This window comes from Canis lupus, chromosome 17 (assembly GCF_003254725.2).
Source record: "Canis lupus dingo isolate Sandy chromosome 17, ASM325472v2, whole genome shotgun sequence".
NCBI classification, from domain to species: Eukaryota; Metazoa; Chordata; class Mammalia; order Carnivora; family Canidae; genus Canis; species Canis lupus.
In genome coordinates, this window is record NC_064259.1 from 63,074,085 (window position 1) to 63,095,077 (window position 20,993).

The 20,993-nt window shown below is 42.3% G+C and overlaps 2 protein-coding genes across 6 annotated transcripts in view; both read right to left on the reverse strand.

Annotated features, from left to right (window-relative positions):
• CTTNBP2NL (CTTNBP2 N-terminal like) overlaps positions 1–17,676 on the reverse strand; it is a 54,652-nt gene extending 36,976 nt beyond the window's left edge. The window contains exons 1-3 of one of the 5 annotated variants that reach the window (XM_049095499.1): positions 17,352–17,676; positions 3,945–4,074; positions 554–661 (exon numbers count right to left, since the gene is read on the reverse strand). In XM_049095499.1, the coding sequence (XP_048951456.1) occupies positions 554–652 (99 nt within the window). In that variant the 5' untranslated portion in view covers positions 653–661; positions 3,945–4,074; positions 17,352–17,676. Of the gene's footprint in view, positions 1–553; positions 662–2,409; positions 2,897–3,944; positions 4,075–15,648; positions 15,743–16,581; positions 16,716–17,351 lie in introns of those variants that run through there. The other 4 variants (XM_035700700.2, XM_049095498.1, XM_049095500.1 and 1 more) reach the window with 4 other exon arrangements.
• A 1,416-nt stretch (positions 17,677–19,092) lies between these two features.
• LOC112663899 (prefoldin subunit 1-like) lies at positions 19,093–20,256 on the reverse strand. The gene has a single exon (XM_035700702.2). The coding sequence runs from the start codon at positions 19,933–19,935 to the stop codon at positions 19,567–19,569; it is 369 nt and encodes a 122-aa protein (XP_035556595.2). The 5' UTR covers positions 19,936–20,256; the 3' UTR covers positions 19,093–19,566.
• Positions 20,257–20,993: the final 737 nt, after the last annotated feature.

Sequence of the window (20,993 nt, forward strand, 5' to 3'; positions counted from 1 at the left end):
GAGCCACCCACATGCTCCTTTTAGAGCAGTTTGGCTCAAAGAAAAACTAAGTGGAAAGTAGTTTCCATATATCACATACCTACCTCCCCACCCCTGTTGTCTTAACACATACCAAATATGAAAACAAAATAAGAATTCTTCATCTGGGATCTAGGGAATCCAGAGGTGGTCTTCATGGGGTCCCTGATCTCCCTGATACTATCTCCTGAATTTTAGTATATGGATATACATACATTTTTTTTTTTTAAGGAAGCAGGGCTCATTGGATTCTGAAGCAGTTGGCATTAAAAAATGGTTAAGGCCTCTAAGCTAAAGAATGAAGTTCAAGGTCCAGACATGAGGTAAGGGAACTAAAGGTACTATTTTGGGGTCAGAAAGACTTTATCAGTGTCCCTAACAGCATACCACATAGGTAGCTGCCAGAGCAAATATCACTGTTATACCCAGGCCTCTAAATTGAACAGGGCTATAGAAATACCCAAGTTAAAGAATTTACAACCAATGAAACAGACTTTCAAAACATATGATGATCTCTTTTTTTCTTTTAACATACCTTTAAAGCCTCTATCACAAGGTCTCTTGCTTCAAGCTCTCCTTCAAGAATACTAAACAGCATTAGGAGTTCAGGCTTGCTGAGTTTTTCCAGATTCATCCTGAAAGCCTAAAACACAGATAGCAATCAGACAATCTCCAGTAGACGGAGTGAGTTTGATATTACTAAAGAAAAAATAATGTGAGTCAGACAAGAAAAGAGTAACAATTACAGTAAAAAACGCTTTCAGAAGGCCAACGGTTATAATTAAGTAGGAAAAAAGAAGAGCTTTCTGATGTTAATCATAAACTGAGCAGTGAGAGAAAATAAAATTCACCTTAATTATGGATTTCATCACCACTCACAAAGATCAATTTTCCATCATTTTTCCTCCAGGCATATTTATGAACATCCTGGGAGGTCTCAGAAAGAGTTAGTCATGAGTTTTGTTCACTAGAAGCATAGGTAAAATCGTGTTACCATGAATACTATTTTACCAGAAAGTTGTGAGACCATGAAAACACTTCCCAGTTTTAGAGAACCAAATAAAACATTCTGGCATCCCTCGGAAGTTGGCTGAAATGAAATTTGGGCAAAGAGAATGTCCAGTGGCAGTATGGGAGAGATTTTTCTTTTAAACCATCTACTTTTGGGGGCAGCCCAGGTGGCTCAGCGGTTTAGTGCCGCCTTCAGCCCAGGGCCTGATCCTGGAGACCTGGGATCAAGTCCCACATAGGGCTCCCTGCATGGAGCCTGCTTCTCCCTCTGCCTGTGTCTCTGCCTCCCTCTCTCTCTCTCTCTCTCTCTCTCTCTGTGTCTCTCATGAATAAATAAATAAAATCTTTAAAAAATAAAATAAAATAAACCATTTACTTTTGCATAATAAGTATTCTTTGTGAAAGTAGACAGTTTTAAAAAAAGAACATGTATCACGGTATTTATATTTCATACAGTAAAATAAGACTTCAATGCAACCATCATACAAATATGCTTTTAAATAATTTCTTAAAATATACTGTTGTTTAAACTTAATTGGACTACTGCAAATTGAATTTATCTGATTCAGCAAGTTCCCATTTCCATGAAGTCTTAACATCTTTTGAAAAGTGTTTTTTTTTTTTTTAAGATTTTATTTATTCATGAGAGATGCAGAGAGAGGCAGAGACATAGGCAGAGGGAGAAGCAGGCTCCCCATGGGGAGCCTGATACAGGACTCGATCCCAGGACCCCGGGATCACGACCTGAGCTGATGGCAGATGCTCAACCACTGAGTCACCCAGGCATCCCAGCATCTTTTGAAATATATTAAATGGCAAACTGCAGAGCACAAACTCAATCCTTTTCACAAGACTGATTTCTCAAAAACCACATCTAGACAGAAGTTAGACTGCTACACAATTTTCCAAAGGTCTTCTGACCAGTGGGTAGGATACATTTTATCACTCCAAAGCTGAGCAAATACTACCCTCCTTCTCCCACTCTTTCCTTCCAAATTGTCCCTCTCATATACTTTTCTTTAAAGTGAATTATAACATGACCAGTTCCCACACCCTTTAGTACTTCCCCACTCTTACGAGCACATGAAAGTTTAGAAGGCACACAAAAGAGTCATTGATTCCTTCCAGAGCTATTGCCTCTAATTGCAGGAGAGCATGCAGAAAGGCGGACTTTGCTGTGTTGTTAGATTATGTTCCAGAACATGCTGTGCAAATCTTTTGCCACGTGGCAAAATACGTTCCATCTGACTTCAGTTCTGTTAACTTTCGAACTACTGAGTTTTAGCCGCTAGTAAGTGATCCTTACCTCAGGGTTATAGAGACATCTCACAATGGGTATTTTAGAAATAACTAAAAAAACAAAAACAAAACCCCACAAACCTAATAAAGCCACACTTAATTTGAGATGGTATGTTGGAAAGAGCATGTAGCTTTGTATTCAGAGGGATGCCAGGTCTGCATCTTCTCAGTTGCGTGATCTGGGGCAAGTTTTCCGATTCTCAGTTTTCTTATCTGTGAAAGGGGGATGATGATATCTAACCACAGAACTGCTGTAAAGATTGGGTTAATAAATGTGAAACATCTTGCCAAGTTCCTGATACAAGCTGAACAATGCTTTAATTATAAATAACTGCTATCCTCTCTCATTTTCCAAAGAATTCTAAGAAAGGCATTACCAAAATGGGGGACACCCAAGATCAATGACCTCAGAAATACCTTCAAGCTGCTCTTTTGTGGTTGAGAAACACAAATGAAGAGGGGTGATAGCATCCTGGAGTGAACAACAGTGAGGGATTTAAATCATCCATTGAATCACACTGCTTGCTTAGATGAAACCCTTCCCTCTCTCCCTGATGGTTTCATGTTTTAATCTCTCAGAGATTAAAAAGCAGAGGAAGAATCTTATCATTTTCTGCCTTGTCCCCTTCCCTCCCATGATGGCAAGCAGAATAATGGGCACTTGTAAAAGTACCCTGTGAATCCCAACTACACTGAGTAAATCATCTGGACGTAGAAGAACTAAAGTAATAATGATGGTGTTTATACATATTCTTTTTTTCTTCAATATCCTTATTTAGAGACCTAATACTGGGATTTAAGGAAGCAGTGCAAAGTGAGTAAAGCAAAACAGAGTGAGAAGTACTGGGAGTGAGAAGTACAGAATTATAGTGTGAGCTCTGCCACTAAGCAGCTATAGGGCCTTGAGGAAAAAAGTACCCAGTTGCTCTGACACTGAGTCTCCTCACAGGTAAAATCAGACAGACTACATAATCTCCTAAAGTCCTTCTTGTTTCCATTCTAAGCTTTCCAGGGTAAAAATCAAGAATTAATTAAGGAATCCAATGAATTAAGAATAAAATGAATATACAAGAACTAAAACAGACGGTACCTAAATCAAAGTCTTGGGTCTGTGGTGATAATTATACATCCTCACAAAAGAGAAAAATTGAAAACAATCTCCAGAGTCACTTCTTGCCTCAGGCAAGAAAAAATTTCACTCCTTGTCAATGGCATAAAGCAACTATAGTGTCCCACTGTCTACATTTGTAGATCACTTCTGCACACAAATTTTAATATCTGGGACATTCTGCTAATATGTACCCATTCATCCAGCTTAGTGTCTACATGAAGTGAATACAATACACATATGACACAGGAGGGAAAAAAAGGGCTTCAGCTGTGTAACTGAAAAACCAATTGGTCTGTTTTCACATATTCCCATAACCCTTCTTTAGAAATACTAAAATTCAGCAGTTCTTTGCTGTTCCTTATATTTGAATCCAATTTCAATATATATAAGACATTGCAATATGTTTAATATAAATGAAAGACAGTAAAACTGCTGTATGTTTCAGGGTGCTAGTGATATTCCTGAGAGTAGGGGTAGAGGTGGGGATGGGGATGGGGATACTGACCTGATACTGATAATCGGCAGTCACACTTTTGTCCTCGAGTATGAATTCTTAAGGTCTTCTTCAGTTAAAATTTGGGAAAATTGACAAATATATTTAAAATGCCATCAGCATGGTGGAAAAGTGTCCGATGCTGCAAAATAATAAGAAATTTATTGTCTATGTGACCATACTATAAACAATTTGATAAATCCCGTGAATGTCATCAACTGTCATTACAGCTGATAAGGCCTGACAGGTGTGGGTTGACACAGACAAGAAAGAATATAGCCACTTCTTCAAGTGGAATCTGAGTAATATAGGGAAAATACCATTAATCTGACTTCCTTTTGGCAATTACAATTAGGGAAGGTAATGGCTTTCAAAATCTTTTTCATTTTAAGAGATCCACTGCCATTTCAAGGGCGAACTTAAGAATGTCATAGAAGAGAAAAATGGCTTTGTCTCCCTGAATTGACAACACCTATTTGCTTAAATCACCATGACTGATGCACAATACGTTCAGATGGAAAAATCACACAATTACAACCGAACTTTTCAAACTGCTAAATTTAAGGTTCACACTTATCCCCTACCTCTTGCCTCTCAATGAACAAACAAAGCAACCTGTCGCCACCTAGGCTTTGTCTTTAAGGCGAATTACTCATCCCAGCTCCTATATTTTCTTTTCTTTTTTTTCCAAATATTAAGTGCTGGATTATATGCAAATTCTGTGTTTATGGTTTTCTAGTAATATATCAGATCCAGCAATTTTTAAAAAAAATTTTAGGCTTTACATTTTATTTGATGAAATATAATTTTTGAAAAAAAAATATATAATTTTTGTCTCCCACTTTAAGGTACCAACTCTTAAATTTGACTCCAATTTTTGCCCAATATATAAATGATGTGGCCCAAGATATTCAGAAAAAGGCTGTTGCTAACTCCACATTGTCAGAAATATGACTGCCAGATTTTTGGCATGCCATATTGTTGTCTACAGACTCATTCTCTACTTGTTTTCTAAATGAGCTGTTGCTTGTCACTGTCATCATCCATTAAGTAACTTTTAAAGACAAGATCATTTCAACCAGATGCTCAGCTCATTCCTTCCATCTGAATGTCTCCAAGATGCAACTTTCCTTAGAGTTTAGAGGCAGACATGTCTGTTTAAGGAACGCTACAGTCTGTAAATGTGAAATAAAAACCACTCATGGACAAGATGTCTGGATATACTATCATACACTGCGGTACAGCTAACTGTAGCTATACTAAGCTTTTAAGTTTTCTCAATTTAAAAATAAATATAAATACATATAAGAAAAAAGATAAATTATACATATTTTAATACCCTGGAAAAATCAGCTTATTTATGGGATATGGATGAAACTTATTTTTAGGTTATCAACAAATGATTTCAAACATTAGTTTGACCAGCGCACCATTAGGTCTATTCACATGCTACTTCTTATCAAGTCAGGGCCAACAGTAAGGAGCATGTGTCTTCTACACAAACTTTTATGTGCCAACAGTTATAAGGGTTATGGCTATCAAGAAGGGCACCCTCACCCCCCCCACTGAACCTCCTAAATGGCAGTGCTGATTTTGCCATGGAGGTATGTTGCTGTGGCTTGGGTTCTGCTCATTTTATTCTGACTTTTCCCCTTCTCTGGATAATATCCAAACTCCATTCATTTTGGTTCTGGTGGTTCCTTTTCATTCTTGAGGAAGGAAGCTTTTGCCTTGGAATGCTGAATTAATTCTACAAGACAGCAGGCGTTGTTGCCTTTTTTTTTTTTTTTTTTTTTTTTAACCACAGAGAGACTGGTTGGTAGAAAAAGAAACACCCGTTTCTATAGCTATGTAAGCAGCAGGGCAGGGCAGGGTGGAGTCCAAGTAGGATGTTTGTCTATCTAGTATCTGGGTGTGTGTGTCTTTATGTGGAATTGTAGGCTTGATTTCTAAATAGTGGGTAGTATGGGGCATGAAAGAGGGAAAACACATTTTTGGATGAGTTTTAGATATTTCTGGACACAGAAACACTTCAAAAAATCTACAAAGATCTGGTATTTGTTTTGTTTTGTTTTGAAGTCAACTTGGCTAGTATAAAAAACTAATCAGTTGTTTTACCCAGAAAATCATGCTTGCAAAACCAGATAAAAATCACTTCTTTAATATGTACTCAGACATCAAACTTAAAAATTTATATTTGGGCTACAACTGCCTGGGATTCAGGCCATCTGGTAAAATTTTAATATTAGCAATAATATACAAAGCAAATTTGCTCCAATTATATAAGGATTTTCACATACATATCAGCTAAGCCAAAATATAGGAGGTCAACTAATTCTTAAAATTCAGAGTTAACACTGACATACAAAATGGGTGTTTCTGATAGCTTTCCACTAGATAATGTACTTCCTTAAAAACCCAGAATATGTGAAACTTAAAAAATGAAATAAACATGTCACATTTATAAATACTAAATCTAAATATGGACAAAAATGCACTGCTATTTTTTTTTTTTTTGCACTGCTATTTTTAAAAATGCATCCAAAGCAACCTACTAACTAGGGGTGGAAGGCCTTGACACAGTACCTTGACTATCTCAAAAAGATTAAAGTTTCCCCACCCTCTGGCACTTCTAGTTTTTCAGAAGGGTTATTTATGCATTTGGGGGTATGAGAGTGACAACATTCCAAATTATACTTCATATTCCACTTTTGGAACTTTATGGTTAGGTGAGAGAAGAAAAACATGTCAAAATACTATCAGAAAATGATTTTCTGACCAAGAAAGCAGATCTTTTGTACACGTACTAAAGAGGGCTGTTTTTGCTATTATTATTTACAAATGTTCTAAAACCAGGTATAAAAACAAGTATGTTTTATTGAATTCTACAATACTAAACAATATAAGCTTTACTACATATGTTAAATCAATCTTTCAGTTGAAAATAAAAGATATTATTAGACTATTTGGATTCTTATGTGTCTATGTGTTATAATTAAGTGTCTGGACTAGGTGCCTGGGTGGCTCACTCATTTAAGCTCTCTTTATTTCAGCTCAGGTTATGATCTCAGGGTCGTAAGATCAAGCCCTGCTGAGTGTGGAGCCTGCTTAACATTCTCCCTCTCCCTCTGCCCCTCACCCCTGTGAGCACTCTCTCTCTTTGGAAAAAAAAAAGTGTTTCGACTAAATTGGGTACCTGCCCCCATTCATATATTGAAGTCTTGATCCCCAGTACCTCAAAATGTGATGCATTTGGAGACAGGGTCTCTAAAGAGGTAATTAAGTTAAAATGTGGTTATTAGAGTGGGCCCTAATCTAATCTGTCTGATATCCTTGACAGAGGAGAAAATTGGGACACAAATATACCACAGGGAAAGTGTGAAGACACAGAGGGAAGATGGTCAACTAGGAGACAGAAAGAGAGGCCTCAGAAGAAACCAATCCTGCGGACATGCTGATTTCTAGCCTCCAGGATTGTGAGAAAATAAATTTTTGTTGTTTAAGCTACCTGGTCTGTTGGTACCTCATTATGGCAACCCTAGCAAACGAATACACCATGCTAACCATTTATTGATTTTAAAGACTATTACAGCAAAAAAAAAAAAAAAAAAAAAAAAAAAAAAAAAGGACAATTAGAGCAACTAGATCTAAGCCTTCCCTTACCAGGAGAGTGCTCTAACATTTCTCAGAATGCCTTGCTTTGTCTTACTGCTATCAGTTTTGGTTTTTTGAGCCATAGGATAGATAGTATTTTATATAAAACAGAATGGTTTTGAAACAGTTTCAGAGATTATAAATTTCAGGATCCTGAAATGTATTAATAATGCACTTGGAAAGAAATTGCCACAGTGCTAAGGGATCGAGATGCTTATGTACCCAATACTGTCAATACAGACTTTGAAGTAGGCGACAAGAAACCAGTTCTGTAATGAAGCTAATTAAGGGCAACATTTAAAATACTTCCAGTATTCTGTTCAAACATACTCTTTTCACAGCAGATTCTAGGATACCAGATTTTCGGATTTATGTTTAGTAAAGAAATGAATAATGAAAAAAGTAAAATAAATAAATAATGATATCATTGAGCCTATCAATGTTAATTACCAGGACCTCAGAGCTGTATAGCATAGTTTTCTAAGAAGAACTCAAGCAGGACTAGTAATAACAAAAAAGATAAACATTTATTGAGCTAAATAAAAACAAAACAGAAATGATAAACATTAATGTGTTCCAGGCGGTGTTCCAAGTATTTGACATGAATTAACTCAATCCTCACAACATCCTCAGATGACAGATGCTACAGCCACCATCATGTCCCCATCTTACAGACTGGAAAAGTAAGGCACAGGGGCTAACTGGCTCAAAATCTCAGATCTATTATGTGGCAGAAATGAGGATTTGAACCTAAGTAATTCCAGCAGCTTCCTTAATACCCACTGCTACTTGGTAACCAATATTCACATCTGATTTTCTTATTTTATCAGCTTTAGGAACTGTGTGATAGAAAAGCCTCAGCGGGGCAGCCCGGTGGCTCAGTGGTTTAGCGCTGCCTTCAGCCCAGGGCGTGATCCTGGAGACCCAGAATCGAGTCCCACGTCTGGCTCCCTGCATGGAGCCTGCTTCTCCCTCTGCCTTGTCTCTGCCTCTCTCTCTGTGTGTGTCTCTCATGAATAAATAAATACAATCTTAAAAAAAAAAAAAAGAAAGAAAAGAAAAACCTCAGCTAAAACGTGATTCACAAAGCTGGAAGGGACCTCAGAAATAATCTAATTCAGCACTCTTCATTTTACAGATGAAAACTGAGGCCAGGGTTGTTCAGTGAATTCCTGAAGATTGCAGTTAAATAGTAAAACTAGGTCTAACATATATCTTTTGAAGATCCAGTCTAATCCACTTTCTGGGACACCATGATGGATATCAGATTTTTGTTTTGTTTAGCTCTGTTCTAAGACTCATGCATCTCTGGTGTACCTCTTCCTGTGTGTGAAGGTCCGACTCTTTCTCTCACTATTGTATATGTCTGTTTCTCTCATTCTCTCTCTCATTTGTTGCCAAAAAGATTTATATGTGTATTGAGGAAAAGAAGGAAGTGGCATCATGCCATTAACAAACATTGAAACATCACTCCCCAAAATGAGGACATTTAGCACAACGCTATTAAAAACAGGTCTGTCTACCTGGATATCTGTTTACACCCTTTCAAGTGTTCTCATCTGAGACAAGACCAAACCAGAAGAACTACATTAGTTAAGCTACAGGAATCTATGTTAATGAAAATGAATAACAGATTTCATATTAATATTTTTCATTTAAAAATGTCTTTTAACATTAGAAAAATACCATAAGTATGAACCATTAAGTATATTTATCAGACGACTTTATTTAGTTTAAATGAAATTATAACATGATTTCCTTGACATAGGTATCTGTCTGTATCATCTATCTGTCCATCATTCCCTTGAACTTTTGTTTTTCTGAAATAATGCCACCATGCGTTGCAAAATGCCACAACAAAGAAAAAAATAATATATAGGTTGATTTTCTTTCCAGTAAAATGATTCATGGGCCACAATTCTAGGAACAGCCTGAAATACAAAACTCCTTCAAATGTCAACATAGAAGGAAGTCATTGACTCCATCAGGATTCCAAACTGGGAAGAAATAGAAAGTACAGTATGGAGGATGAACCATAAAACAGTCGAAGTATCTGCATTGTAGCTATGCCCATAACCTGACCCTCCCTGAACTGCAAAAAACTCCACAACAAATATAATAACTGATAGTGGTTTTACTTTTTAAATTCTCTCTCTCTCTTTTTTTTTTTTTTAAGAGAGTGTGTGTGCACTGTGCTCCTACACATGCACACAAGTGGTGGGGGTTGTGGGAGGAGGGAGAGAGAGAATCTTAAGCAGGCTCCATGCTCATGTGGAGCCCACTTCGGGGCCCAATGTGGGGCTTGATCTCAGGACAGAGATCAAGGTGATGATCTCTTCATCACCTACTCTAACAGGATACCGAACAATTAAAACGAGTGACAGGTCAGTTCTCATCCCTGGAGCAGACAGATATGTGGTTTCATCAGGAAGAATAATGGAGTTTTCCTTTTCCGATGAGTTGCCAGTTTCTATCATTCAAATGTCTAATTTAGAAATCAAAACAAGTTTACTCCTTCTGACTTAGCAGGTTGATCTGCTCCAGGAAGGAGAAGAGCTGGCCAGTTTCTGGGAAAGTCAGCTTAAGGACACACACAGCATTTGTTCAGGCCAATGGTTATCTCCATACTTGGGAAGAGAAAAGGACATCCTTCTGCCTACATTAGGCTTTCTGTGACTTTAGGGCTTGGGTAAAAAGCATGCCTTTGCTTCCACACAACTTTTACATCTTTTAATCAAGGCACAGTTTTAACTAAATGCCTGAGAAATAGATTTTCTAAAACATAGCATGGTTATTGTTTACATTATGCTAAATGCACAGTGGGTATGTATCTATATTCATAACCCTGGAGCAGTTACCACCTTTTTTTTTTTAAGATTTTATTTATTTATTCATGAGACAGACAGACACACACACACACACACACACACACACACACAGAAGCATAGACACAGGCAGAAGCAGGCTCCATGCGCAGGACTGATCCCAGGTCTCCAGGATCACACTCTGGGCCGAAGGCGGCGCTAAACCGCTGAGCCACCAGGGCTGCCCAATCACCTTCTGTTTACGTATCTGTCCTCTAAGACTTTGCTCTCCTAGACAAATCCTCTGTGTCACTCAACTTGATTAAACTTAGCACCCAGGGATGCCTGGGTGGCTCAGTGGTTGAGCGTCTGCCTTCGGCTCAGGGCATGATTCCGGGGTCCTGGGATGGAGTCCCACATCAGGCTCCCTGCAGGGAGCCTGCTTCTCTCTCTGCCTGTGTCTCTGCCTCTCTCTGTGTGTCCCTCATGAATAAATAAATAAAAATCTAAAAAAAAAAAAAAAAAAACCCAAAACAACAACAACAACAACAAATTTAGCAGCCAGCAGTGTGGCTCAAAGGGGGTATTCTAAAGATGCTGGTTCGAAAGAAATGTACAGTATAAAACCATGAATTATGGCTAACAAGACTGAACTTTATCTTTTAGGAAACGAGAAGCCACTAAACACTTTTAACCAGGTGAATATCACAACAAAAGCACAGCTTTAGGAGAGAGCTGATCTGACTAAAGAGAAATTAGAAGCAGAAAGAGTAGTTAGCAGAAATCTTTAACAGCGTAGGTATGAGGCAAAAATGTGTGAATGAGGATGGTGACAATCAGGATGGAAGAGAAATGACAGATACGGAAGACTGTGCAGAATTCACAGTAACCTGGCACTGGTTCAGTTCCACGAAGCAAGAGGGGAAGTAATCCCAGATCGGCTGAACTTTTAGACTGATGGACTAGAATGATGACGTCATTAACAGAAACAGGGATGTTAGAAAAGGAACTGGTTTTAGGGGGAAAATGGTTACTAATGTGAGACATGCTGAATGAGAAGTCATCAGACTCCCAAGAACGAATGTGTTAAGAGTCAGTCAGTGTGGGGAAGGCTAAAGATTCAGAAGTAGAGAAGTCTTTGGGGGTGGAGCCTTTTAAGAAAATTTCTTCTGTGCCTCCAACTTAATAAGAGACAATTGGAAGGAGACAATACAGGGGACTAGATCTGATGGTTTTCTGTGTCTTCAACGATCAAGTCACTTAAGAACCAGATTGGTTCTGTCTTTACTCCTGTACCACATGCTCCAACAGAAAGGACTAGTTAGCAGCAACTGAGAGATGGGGCACCCCCTTTGCCAGCATACTGCCCTAAAACAAAGCTAGTGCTTCTCTCTTTTTCCTGGAACTTACCTGTCACTTACCCTTCATTCTTTTCTTCTTTGTAACTTACAGTTCTTATCTCTTGTTAAAACAGTTCATTCCTGCTCACTTCTCAGTGCTTTACTCCTTCTTCTGTCCTGCGCTAAGGCAGACCCACAGCACTCTCCAGCCTCACCTGCCCCAGCAGCCTCCCCTGTACCAAGGACCCAAGCAGATGCTCTTAAGGCTGGGGGTCAGAAGTTTTTTTGTCTGTAAACCCCATCATCCTGTGCTCTCCTATTTTCTTTTCTAGTTTCTCTTGACCTCAGTAACAATTAAGGATAACATTCTTTGTGGCTCCAGAAGTCAGAAAGGCTTCATTTAGCAGCAAAGGATACATTTAGATGGGAAACTCTGGCTTTGGACCTGAAATACAGTTTGGAAATACTTGGCAAGGGAGGAACCGTATTACTGCATTCTTTACTTCAATGCCTGCTTGTATGCCTCTTTTCCTCAACCCACACAACACTATCCTCGACGCCCCTCACCTTCACTCTTAACTCCCGTCTATCGCTTCTTCTCATCTGTTCCCATCAATGCTTACTTCGGGGGCTCTTGGGGGAGTTGTCTTCAAAGGACAAAACCCACTTTTGATCAAAATGACCACTGAAAATCCTTAAATCTAACAGAAGGCATAACCCTATACAGTCATCCCAGTGTCCACAAACCATTTACATGACACTGACAATGCAGGTACTTAAGATGTCGGAGTATGGAGTGTAGCAACTAAGTCAAGGAAGACACCAGATGGTTGAATCCTTTGCCTTTCTCTTTCTCGGGCCAAAACATTTAAGAAAGATAATTTGCATGACAAAATTAAGAAACACACACTTTATGAGGCAGACACGTATGTATACTCTCCTAAAAAAAAAAAAATCCCTGTATCAGATGTCTGAGATCATACATATACAGCTTTGTTTCCTTCAACTTAGGAATCTTAGCCATATGTGGAAATATTTAAGACCAACCAAACAATAACTAAAATCATGTACTGATTCTTCACCTTAGCTAAAATGCTAAAGGAGTAAAAGAATATTTAATACCAAATTCTGTAACTCACATGCAAAGTCAAATAGTGACAGCAATAATACCTGCCAGTACTGTGTGCTTCCTACTTGCCAGGGACATTGCTCTGTGATTTATGTATACATTGGTTCATGTATACCTTAAAAAATTATCTCTATGTCACAGCAAAGGAAAATGGGATATGGTGAGATAGAAAACTCTGCCCTTGCCTGGGTCACACAGTAAAAGCGCAGCAGAACTGGGGATTCAAACCCAGGTTTGCCTTTGGAGTTTCTGTCAATTCCCATGCTCTATAGCCTCAAAATAAATAAGCTGTTTTCTCACTGAAATGCTTTGAACTAAAACTTAGAAGATGTGATTTTTAGTTATTACAGCAAACATGCAGGAAGTAGGAAAAAATGGCCTTCAGGAACAGGCTGACAAACCATTCCTAGGGTCAACCACCACAAATTGGGCAAATTTCCTCTAGAAATAAATCTGTTTTGCATATCATGCCACTAACACCAGTTCAATGGCAACACCCCCCCCCTTTTTTTTTTAAAAGATTTTATTTATTTATTCATGATAGACATAGAGAGAGAGGCAGAGATACAGGCAGAGGGAGAAGGCGGCTCCATGCAGGGAGCCTGATGTGGGACCGGATCCTGGGACTCCAGGATTATGTCCTGGGCCAAAGGCAGGTGCTAAACTGCTGAGCCACCCAGGGATCCCCAATGGCAACCCCCTTGAAACACAGTTCTGCTACACTCAGAAAAGCCAAGAATTCCAGTCCTGTTCTGCCAATTAACCGGTAGCACTGCAAACCTGATTCTGTCAAGACGCAAATCCATTATAGACTGAGTGCAATGTGCCCGCCATAATCAGTCTGAATGATTCTATTCAGGGGTCTGATACTATCTGTGTCCCTCTCTATTCATGTATTTAGTGCTAGTTCAGAAAAGCACAAAATCAACTAAAAATCCACTTAAAAAAAATTCCAAGATAGATCAGTAACTTGTCAAAATCAAACACTCAGAAACCATTCTTAAAAACCAGCAATCAGTTCCTAGTGTGCTCTCTTAAATTCACCTCGTGCCACTCAGGGCCAGGTTCTTAGAAAAATAAAACCCTATAATGACTAGCAGTGATTACATTAATAAGTCCGCTTCAAATTTCATTACAGCAAAATTATATATAAAAACATCAGATATTTTCTTATAGGAAACTCAATATTTTGGAGTCATTTAAGATGCTTTCCTAAGACATCAGATAGGGAAAATACAGTTAAATCAAGGCAAAAAAGAAATGGAGTGTTTATACTAAGTTGTGCCATATCTTATTAGTAATTTATCTTTCTAGTCTCCCCTAAGGTGACAGCTTCAAACTAAGTTCAACAAACACTTGTTAAGTCAAACTATGTCCCAGGCATTGGGAAACACACAATGATTCATAAAAAATTACTACTACTTGCTCTCCACGAATTTATAACTTAATGACATAGATTAGGCATATACATAAAAATGTTCTGTGTTCAATGCTTTTCTTCATGTAGTATGACCAAACAGCTGTTGAAAAAGTCAGAGGAAAGATTTCCAAGATCCGAACGTGTATCAGACAGGTCTTACTTATTGTACGAAATAATTAAAGAGCATTATTTGCTTTTTCCTCTCTGCTCATTAAGGCTCTGGCAATCACCACTGCTTTGGTTTCCTTAGTCTCGTACCTCAGTTTATTTTCTGTTTTCTGCTCATATAATAATAAGATATATCTTTTGGGGATTTCCTGTTCTGCTTTTAGTTGTTTTTTTTGTTTGTTTGTTTTGTTTTTTCTGCCTCTATTGCTGGGGGCCCATGTATTACCCTCCTATTGCAGTAAGTTTTGTGCTTGCTGGGGAGACCTACCACACAGTTTTTTCTTTGTGCTTTTTTATTGGAGATCTGGAAACAATCACTGAACAGATTTGTGAGTCCTAAGCGTGGCTCTGAAAACTTGGAAGCTAACTATTCAAAAATAATAAACTTCAGGAAGTCTACCTTCAGAAAAATCTAATCACGAAGGTAAAAGACTGTTCACTGTGATTCCAACTCCTTCCATCTCACTGCTATTAGCTTGGCTATAGATAGCAGTAGAGTAAGATGGGCTTCAGATTGAAAGCAAATGAAATGATGTTAAAAAATATGGCAAAATTTAATACATAGAAATGCTACTGATAGGGGATTACTGGCGACTCAATGTTATTAACATTAGGCCAAAATCACCAATATTTCGCACCTGCTGAAATGAAGGTCAACTTGACAAAGCCTTTATGGGCACAATACAAAGGTACAGAGACACTTCTTGGTCTGAGCACAGGTAAGTGAACAGCCGGAGCTGCCCTTGCTTTTATCTATCCTGATCTCTGACATTTAAAACTTGCTCTTACTTTTCATCCCTTAAATTTTGGTAGGCCATACTGGCCTTGTAAGAACAATCAACGACATCAAGTCTGTTTCAGTTTCCCCTGGAGAGAAAAACCCAACATAAAAAGGGAGCCAGAGAGTAACCAAAGGCCACAGGACCAGATTAATCATAAACCTAGACGGCTGAACCTGAATTTGCTTCAAACGCTCCCTGCCTTTTGTTTCAGCAGAACTCCATCTTCAAGGTTAGCTGCAGTCTCCCTGAGCGACGGACCAGCCCACTCTAGACTGGGAGACCTTCACTCCTAATCTGATGCTCTTTCTTTACTTATCCACACTGTTGTATTTGAAAACCTAGGATTTGCTGACGGTCAGACAGTACACACTGCATTCTACCCACGGAAGGCCAATTCTGCAGAGATCCAACACACCCACCTATCTGTGAAACGTAAACGGATGGTTTTTCAAGTTCCCGGTGCAGAAATAGGATTAGAAATGAAAAATGAAACGCAGAAACAACAACAACAAAAAAAACCCTGAAAGTTGGGAGAGTGAAGGGAAGGTACGAAAGGTGTAGGAGGAGAGGGGAGTGACTATTCCTCCTTCCTCCAGACTCTAAAATACAGTCGCGGAGCAGGTGAGCTCTCGACCTCCGCCACTCCCCCTCCCCCGCCCCGGGGAACCCAGGTTCGGAGGAGCTTGGGGCTGGGGCTGGGGGTGGGGGTGGGGGTGGGGGTGGGGGCGGGGGTGGGGGTGGAGGTGGGGGCGGGGCTGGGGGAGCCTAAGTATCCGAGAATGGGGGATGGGAAGAAGTGAAGCGAGGGCAGGCCGCGGCTTCTGTGGAGCTGGCGGTCTAGGTCGGGTCTTGATTTCTGCCTCGCCCATCTCCTTTTGGGAAAAAACGCTGATTTTATCTTACGGGTGAAACTACCTGTGATCCCACTCAAGCGAGCAGGGACAAGTGTAGGGCGGGATGTGTGGCGGCCCGCGATGGAGAATGGGGGTGGGGGCGGGGCGGGGGCGGGGGCGGGGGGGCGGCAGCCTAGAGAAAGGGAACCTGTGCGCCCTCCCCAAGGCTGAGGCTCGGGCAAGCGGGGTCCGCCGGCGAGGGGCGTCGGGAGGGAAGAGCCTCCCGCGGAGCCGCGGCTGACGGCGGACCAGGAGTCGCTGCGAGGACCGTCTCGGAGGCTGAGGAGCCGCCTCCTCGGGGAATACCGGGAGGCGGAGGAGACGGCCCCGCCCCCTCAGGGGACGGGCTCACGCGGCGGTCGGGACGCGGCTGCGAGGACGCGGGCGGCGCCACCTCGCTTTTCTCTGGAGGACCCGGCCTCCCAGCCCCCGCCAGACCGCGGCCCCGGCTGTCCCTACCTTTCCCCGGCGCCCCGGACTCCGCTCCCCGCCGCCGCCTCACCGTCCGCATCCACAGCCGCCCGGGGCCCCGCCCCTCACCCGCCAGGCGGGCGCGCTGGCAGCCGCCGGAGCCAATCGCCACCTCGCGTCTGCGGCCGCGGGCCCAATCCGCGCCGGCCGGGGGCGGGGCCTCCCGGGGGCCTCCCGGCTCCTCCCGGCTCCTCCCGGCTCCTCCCGGGGCCGCAGGATCCCTTTTGTTTGGGGAGAGCCGGGCCGGGAGCGAGCTCCGTCACTTCCGGGAGGACGCGCCCTCCCCCGGCTCGGCCCGGCCCCGGCCCCGGCCCGCCTCGCGCCCCTCCCGGCTCGGTGTCCGCGACTTCCCGGCGGCGACGCGGCGAGGGCCTCCTGCCCCGCCCTTCCCGGCCCGGAAAGCCTAGGAATGGCGGGCTTCGGGCGCACTCACGTTTCCTTTCATCCGAAATGTTGTGAAGTGAAATGCCCTTTGGTGTCTGCCCAAGAACCGGTGTTCGAGAACCTGGTAACGTGGCTCTGCTGCTGTCTCTTTCGCTTGGTGCGGCGCTAGAAGCGGGGGCGCCAAGGGGTCACCCCGGCGACGCCTCCCCCCACCCCCCGACCCCCCGACCCCCATCCCCCATCCCTCCATCCCCCCCATCCCCCATCCCCCACCCCTGCTCTCTCCCCTTCACGCCTGGGAGAGAAATACCAGCCCTGGAGCCCGTGGCGCGGGGACTCCGGGCAGCACCCGGGAGCGCAAAACCCAGTCCGACCTGCCTTCCGGGGAGAAGTCGAATCATTGCAAGTTAGTCTGTCAAGGTTTTCCACGCTATGCGTGTCCGATGAGGGGATGTTTCTGTGTCCTTGGCCCCATTACACCGCGGGGCAATGGCGCAATGGCGTTTGCGGTGGAGCCGGAGCAAAGGGCAGTGCGGAGGATGCAAGGAAGGTCTGTCCCTTCTCGTGAACGCAGGAATGCAGGGCTTGCTGTCAGCGGCAGGCCCTCCCAGGATCAAACTGTCCAGAGAGGCAAGAGGATGCGTCCCTCGTCGTATCTCCATCTGAGGTCAGGGGTCCTGGATTCCTTTTCCAGAGACTGCACTCCAGTTCACAGATCGATTTAGCTGCTTAAGATAATAATAACCGCATTATTTTAAGTACTTATGGACAATTGAATATAATGTGTAATGATGTATTGCTTTTAATGCATTGCCCCGAATCATAACAATGCTTACTAAGCAAGGTAGTGTTAGGGGCACAGCACTGATCTAGAAAGACGTGTCATCACCGTACCTGGTACTTCCATATGATATCTTATTTAATCTTCACTATTACATGATAAATCTAACCTGTAAGACAGACATCATCCTGCCCATTTTACAGATGAGAAGATAGAAAAGAAATCTAATAAGGTCACAGAGCTAGTAGATGGTAAAGAAAGAACTTCCAACAAGGGTGTATGACTCTAGGGGCACCTGGGTGGCTCAGTCGTTGAGCATCTGCCTCCGGCTTGGGTCATGATTCTGGGGTCTTGGGATGGAGTCCCGTGTTGGGCTCCCTGCAGGGAGCCTGCTTCTCCCTCTGCTTGTGTCTCTGCCTCTTTCTGTGTCTCTCATGAATGAATAAATAAAATCTTTAAAAAAAAAAAAAAAGGATGTATGACTCTAAACCTGTGCCATGTTCTGCCCTGTGCCATATTCTGCTTCCTGCACATTGACTCTCACAAGGAGGACTTGGTCCAGAGATTGGGCCTGGATGAGAATAAAACCAGCATCAGAGCCAGAAAAAGGCCCCATGTTTGCCTGCTGTTGATTGTAGACCTGAGAGAGTCATACCTATTTAAGGACAGCAAGGCTGTACTCAAGTGCTCTGCAGCAGCCCAAGGTGCTTTTGAAGTCATGAAATAGGAAATTCAGAACTGAAAGACATCACTCCCTGTGTTCAGGAGACTGGACAATCTGCAAGGCAGGATGAAGGCTAGGCACATAATAGGTGCTTCATGAATACTGACTTGACTTGAAACAAAATGTCTGAAATGGTTAAAAACCCAGAGTGTGGGATGCTAGAATAGATCCACAGGTTTGAAAAATCCCATTTCCTCCTCCTCCCTTTTGCCCTGCCTCTATATTTGCAATGAGGAAGTGTCTCATTGCCCGACAGAGAGACGGACATGAGAGAACAGGCTATTTTCTGCTGGCTTCTGAGTCACCCTAAGAGTTGTTCTAGTGAATCAGCTCCTCCCTTCTCCCCCTCCTTTCCTTTGTAGCTATTAGCCCACCACCACCCATTCTACTCCCAGGCTGACTGGTAGGGCAGTGCTCTGTGGTTTACTTCCTTTATGGCAACCGGCAGCTCTCCCTGACTCCCTGGCTCCCTCTGCCCATTCTTGAGTGAGTGTGGGAGGACCTAGCAAAGATGACATCATCCCTGTCTGGGAGGAATCAGAGTCCTAAGGGTGCTCAGATTGCTTTCCTTTTAATTCATCACCTCTGGAGGTAGTCAACAGGCAGGGGTGACCATTAGGCTGCAGTGTGAGAGAGTTCCAAAATTTTGTGAGTCTAATACAGAAAATGTGTAAATAAATTTAGAGTCTGGTACAAAGGTATACACAGTAGAAAGTGGGCTCATGATAATGTCTTTTTTTGGGGGTGGGGGGGACACATGCCTTTTATTGGTCTAAGGAGCATAACTAGTTCATAGGCTTGGGCAGAGCTCCCCTATCTGTATGGCTCCCATCTCCCTCTCCTGGGAGTTTGTAACTCACCCCCAGGGAGAAAAGTGTTCTGGACAGGGGTGGCAGACAGAGCCAGGATAAAAAATACAGAACGGGGTCTGAAAGGGTATCATGGTGAAGTAGAAAACACAGGGTTATGAGATCATCCAAATAAAAAGTGCACCCGGGCAGAAGAGAAGTTTCTCCACATGGGCCCCCCACCTGCCCTTGCCAGGAATGGGAGGGGGCAGGAAGCTTCGGTGGCTGGAGATTTCCTACTGTGCCCTTCGTGCCATCAGCACCTCCCGGATGTTGTCCTCAGCTTCCTTCACACTCCGCTCCAGGTAGGATTTTTTCTGTTCTAGTTCTTTAATTTTTTCTTCTGCTATTTTCTGTTTCTCTAACAGCTGACTGTGAATTACCTCCTTGGACTGAAGAATAAACATTCTTCCTACACCTTCATACATGTTAGTCTCATCTACCAAAGTCATAATCTCTGTATCTGTAAGACGTGCGCGCTTTTTCGTTCTGTTTAGCTGTTCAATCTGTATGTCTGCAAGCTTCACCTTCTGTTGAGTGTCAATAACTGTGGCTTGAAGTTCTGTGAAGGCCTTGTTCAACTCCAGATCCACGGGAGCCGCCATCTTGGTTCCAATGATAATGTCTTAAATTTGTGTAACATTTGTATATTTATTACTTTATCAACTCACCAGTAAATACTTACTAAATGCCTACTGTGTTTCAGGCAACAACCTCATAAGAAGTGGTAAAGATTATAGATTGTGTCCATTTTTCTCCAGATAGGTAAATTTCTTAGGCAGGTGTTCCATACACATTTATTTGTTGGTTTGGGGAGATAATGATGGAGTAGAGTAGAAGAGCTAGACTAGAAGTAAAAAAAAAAATTAGAGCTCTGTTGGAGTTCGCCCTCCACAAACCATATGAGTTTCCTAGGGCTGCCGCAAATTACCACAAACTAGATGGCTTAAAACAACAGAAACTTACTCTCTTTCATTCTAGAGCTTAGAAGTCTGAAATCCAGGTGTTGACAGGTTAGTTCCTTGGGGGAGGGAGCTGTGAGGCAGGATTGATTGCTTGCTTCCCTCCTAGCTATCCTTGGCATTCCTTGGCTTGTAGCTGCATCACCCCAGGCTCTGCCTCTGTCTTCATGGCCTCTAACCCAGGTGTCTTGTGTCCTCTTCTCTTCCTATAAAGATATGTAAGGATAACAGTCCTATTGGATTCAGAGCTCACCCTAATCTAGTATGACCTTGTCTTAACTCATGACATCAGCCAAAGCCTTGTTTCCAAACAAGTTCACATGCTGAGATTCCAGGTGGACATGAATTTTGGAAAGGAGGGAACACCATTCAAACCAGTATGCAAACCTATTTCACAAAGTAACATTCACAGGGCATCTGGGTGGCTCAGTGGTTGAGCGTCTGCCTTTGGCTCAGGGCCTGATCCCAGGGTCCTGGAGATCAAGTCCCGCATCAGGCTCTGCTTGGGGAGCCCACTTCTCCCTCCCCCTCTGCCTGTGTCTCTGCCTCTCTCTGTGTGTCTCTCATGAATAAATAAATACAATCTTAAAAGAAACCAAAAACAAAGTAACATTCCCCACTTAACTCCATTTAAGTTCACAGGTAAATGGCATGAAACTAAGGAACTGTTTCTTAAACATCATTTCAGTTCCATGACTACA

Excerpts from the sequence above, each read along its gene's own strand:
- LOC112663899 (XM_035700702.2), bottom strand. The coding sequence starts at position 19,935 with ATGGCGGCTCCCGTGGATCTGGAGTTGAACAAGGCCTTCACAGAACTT.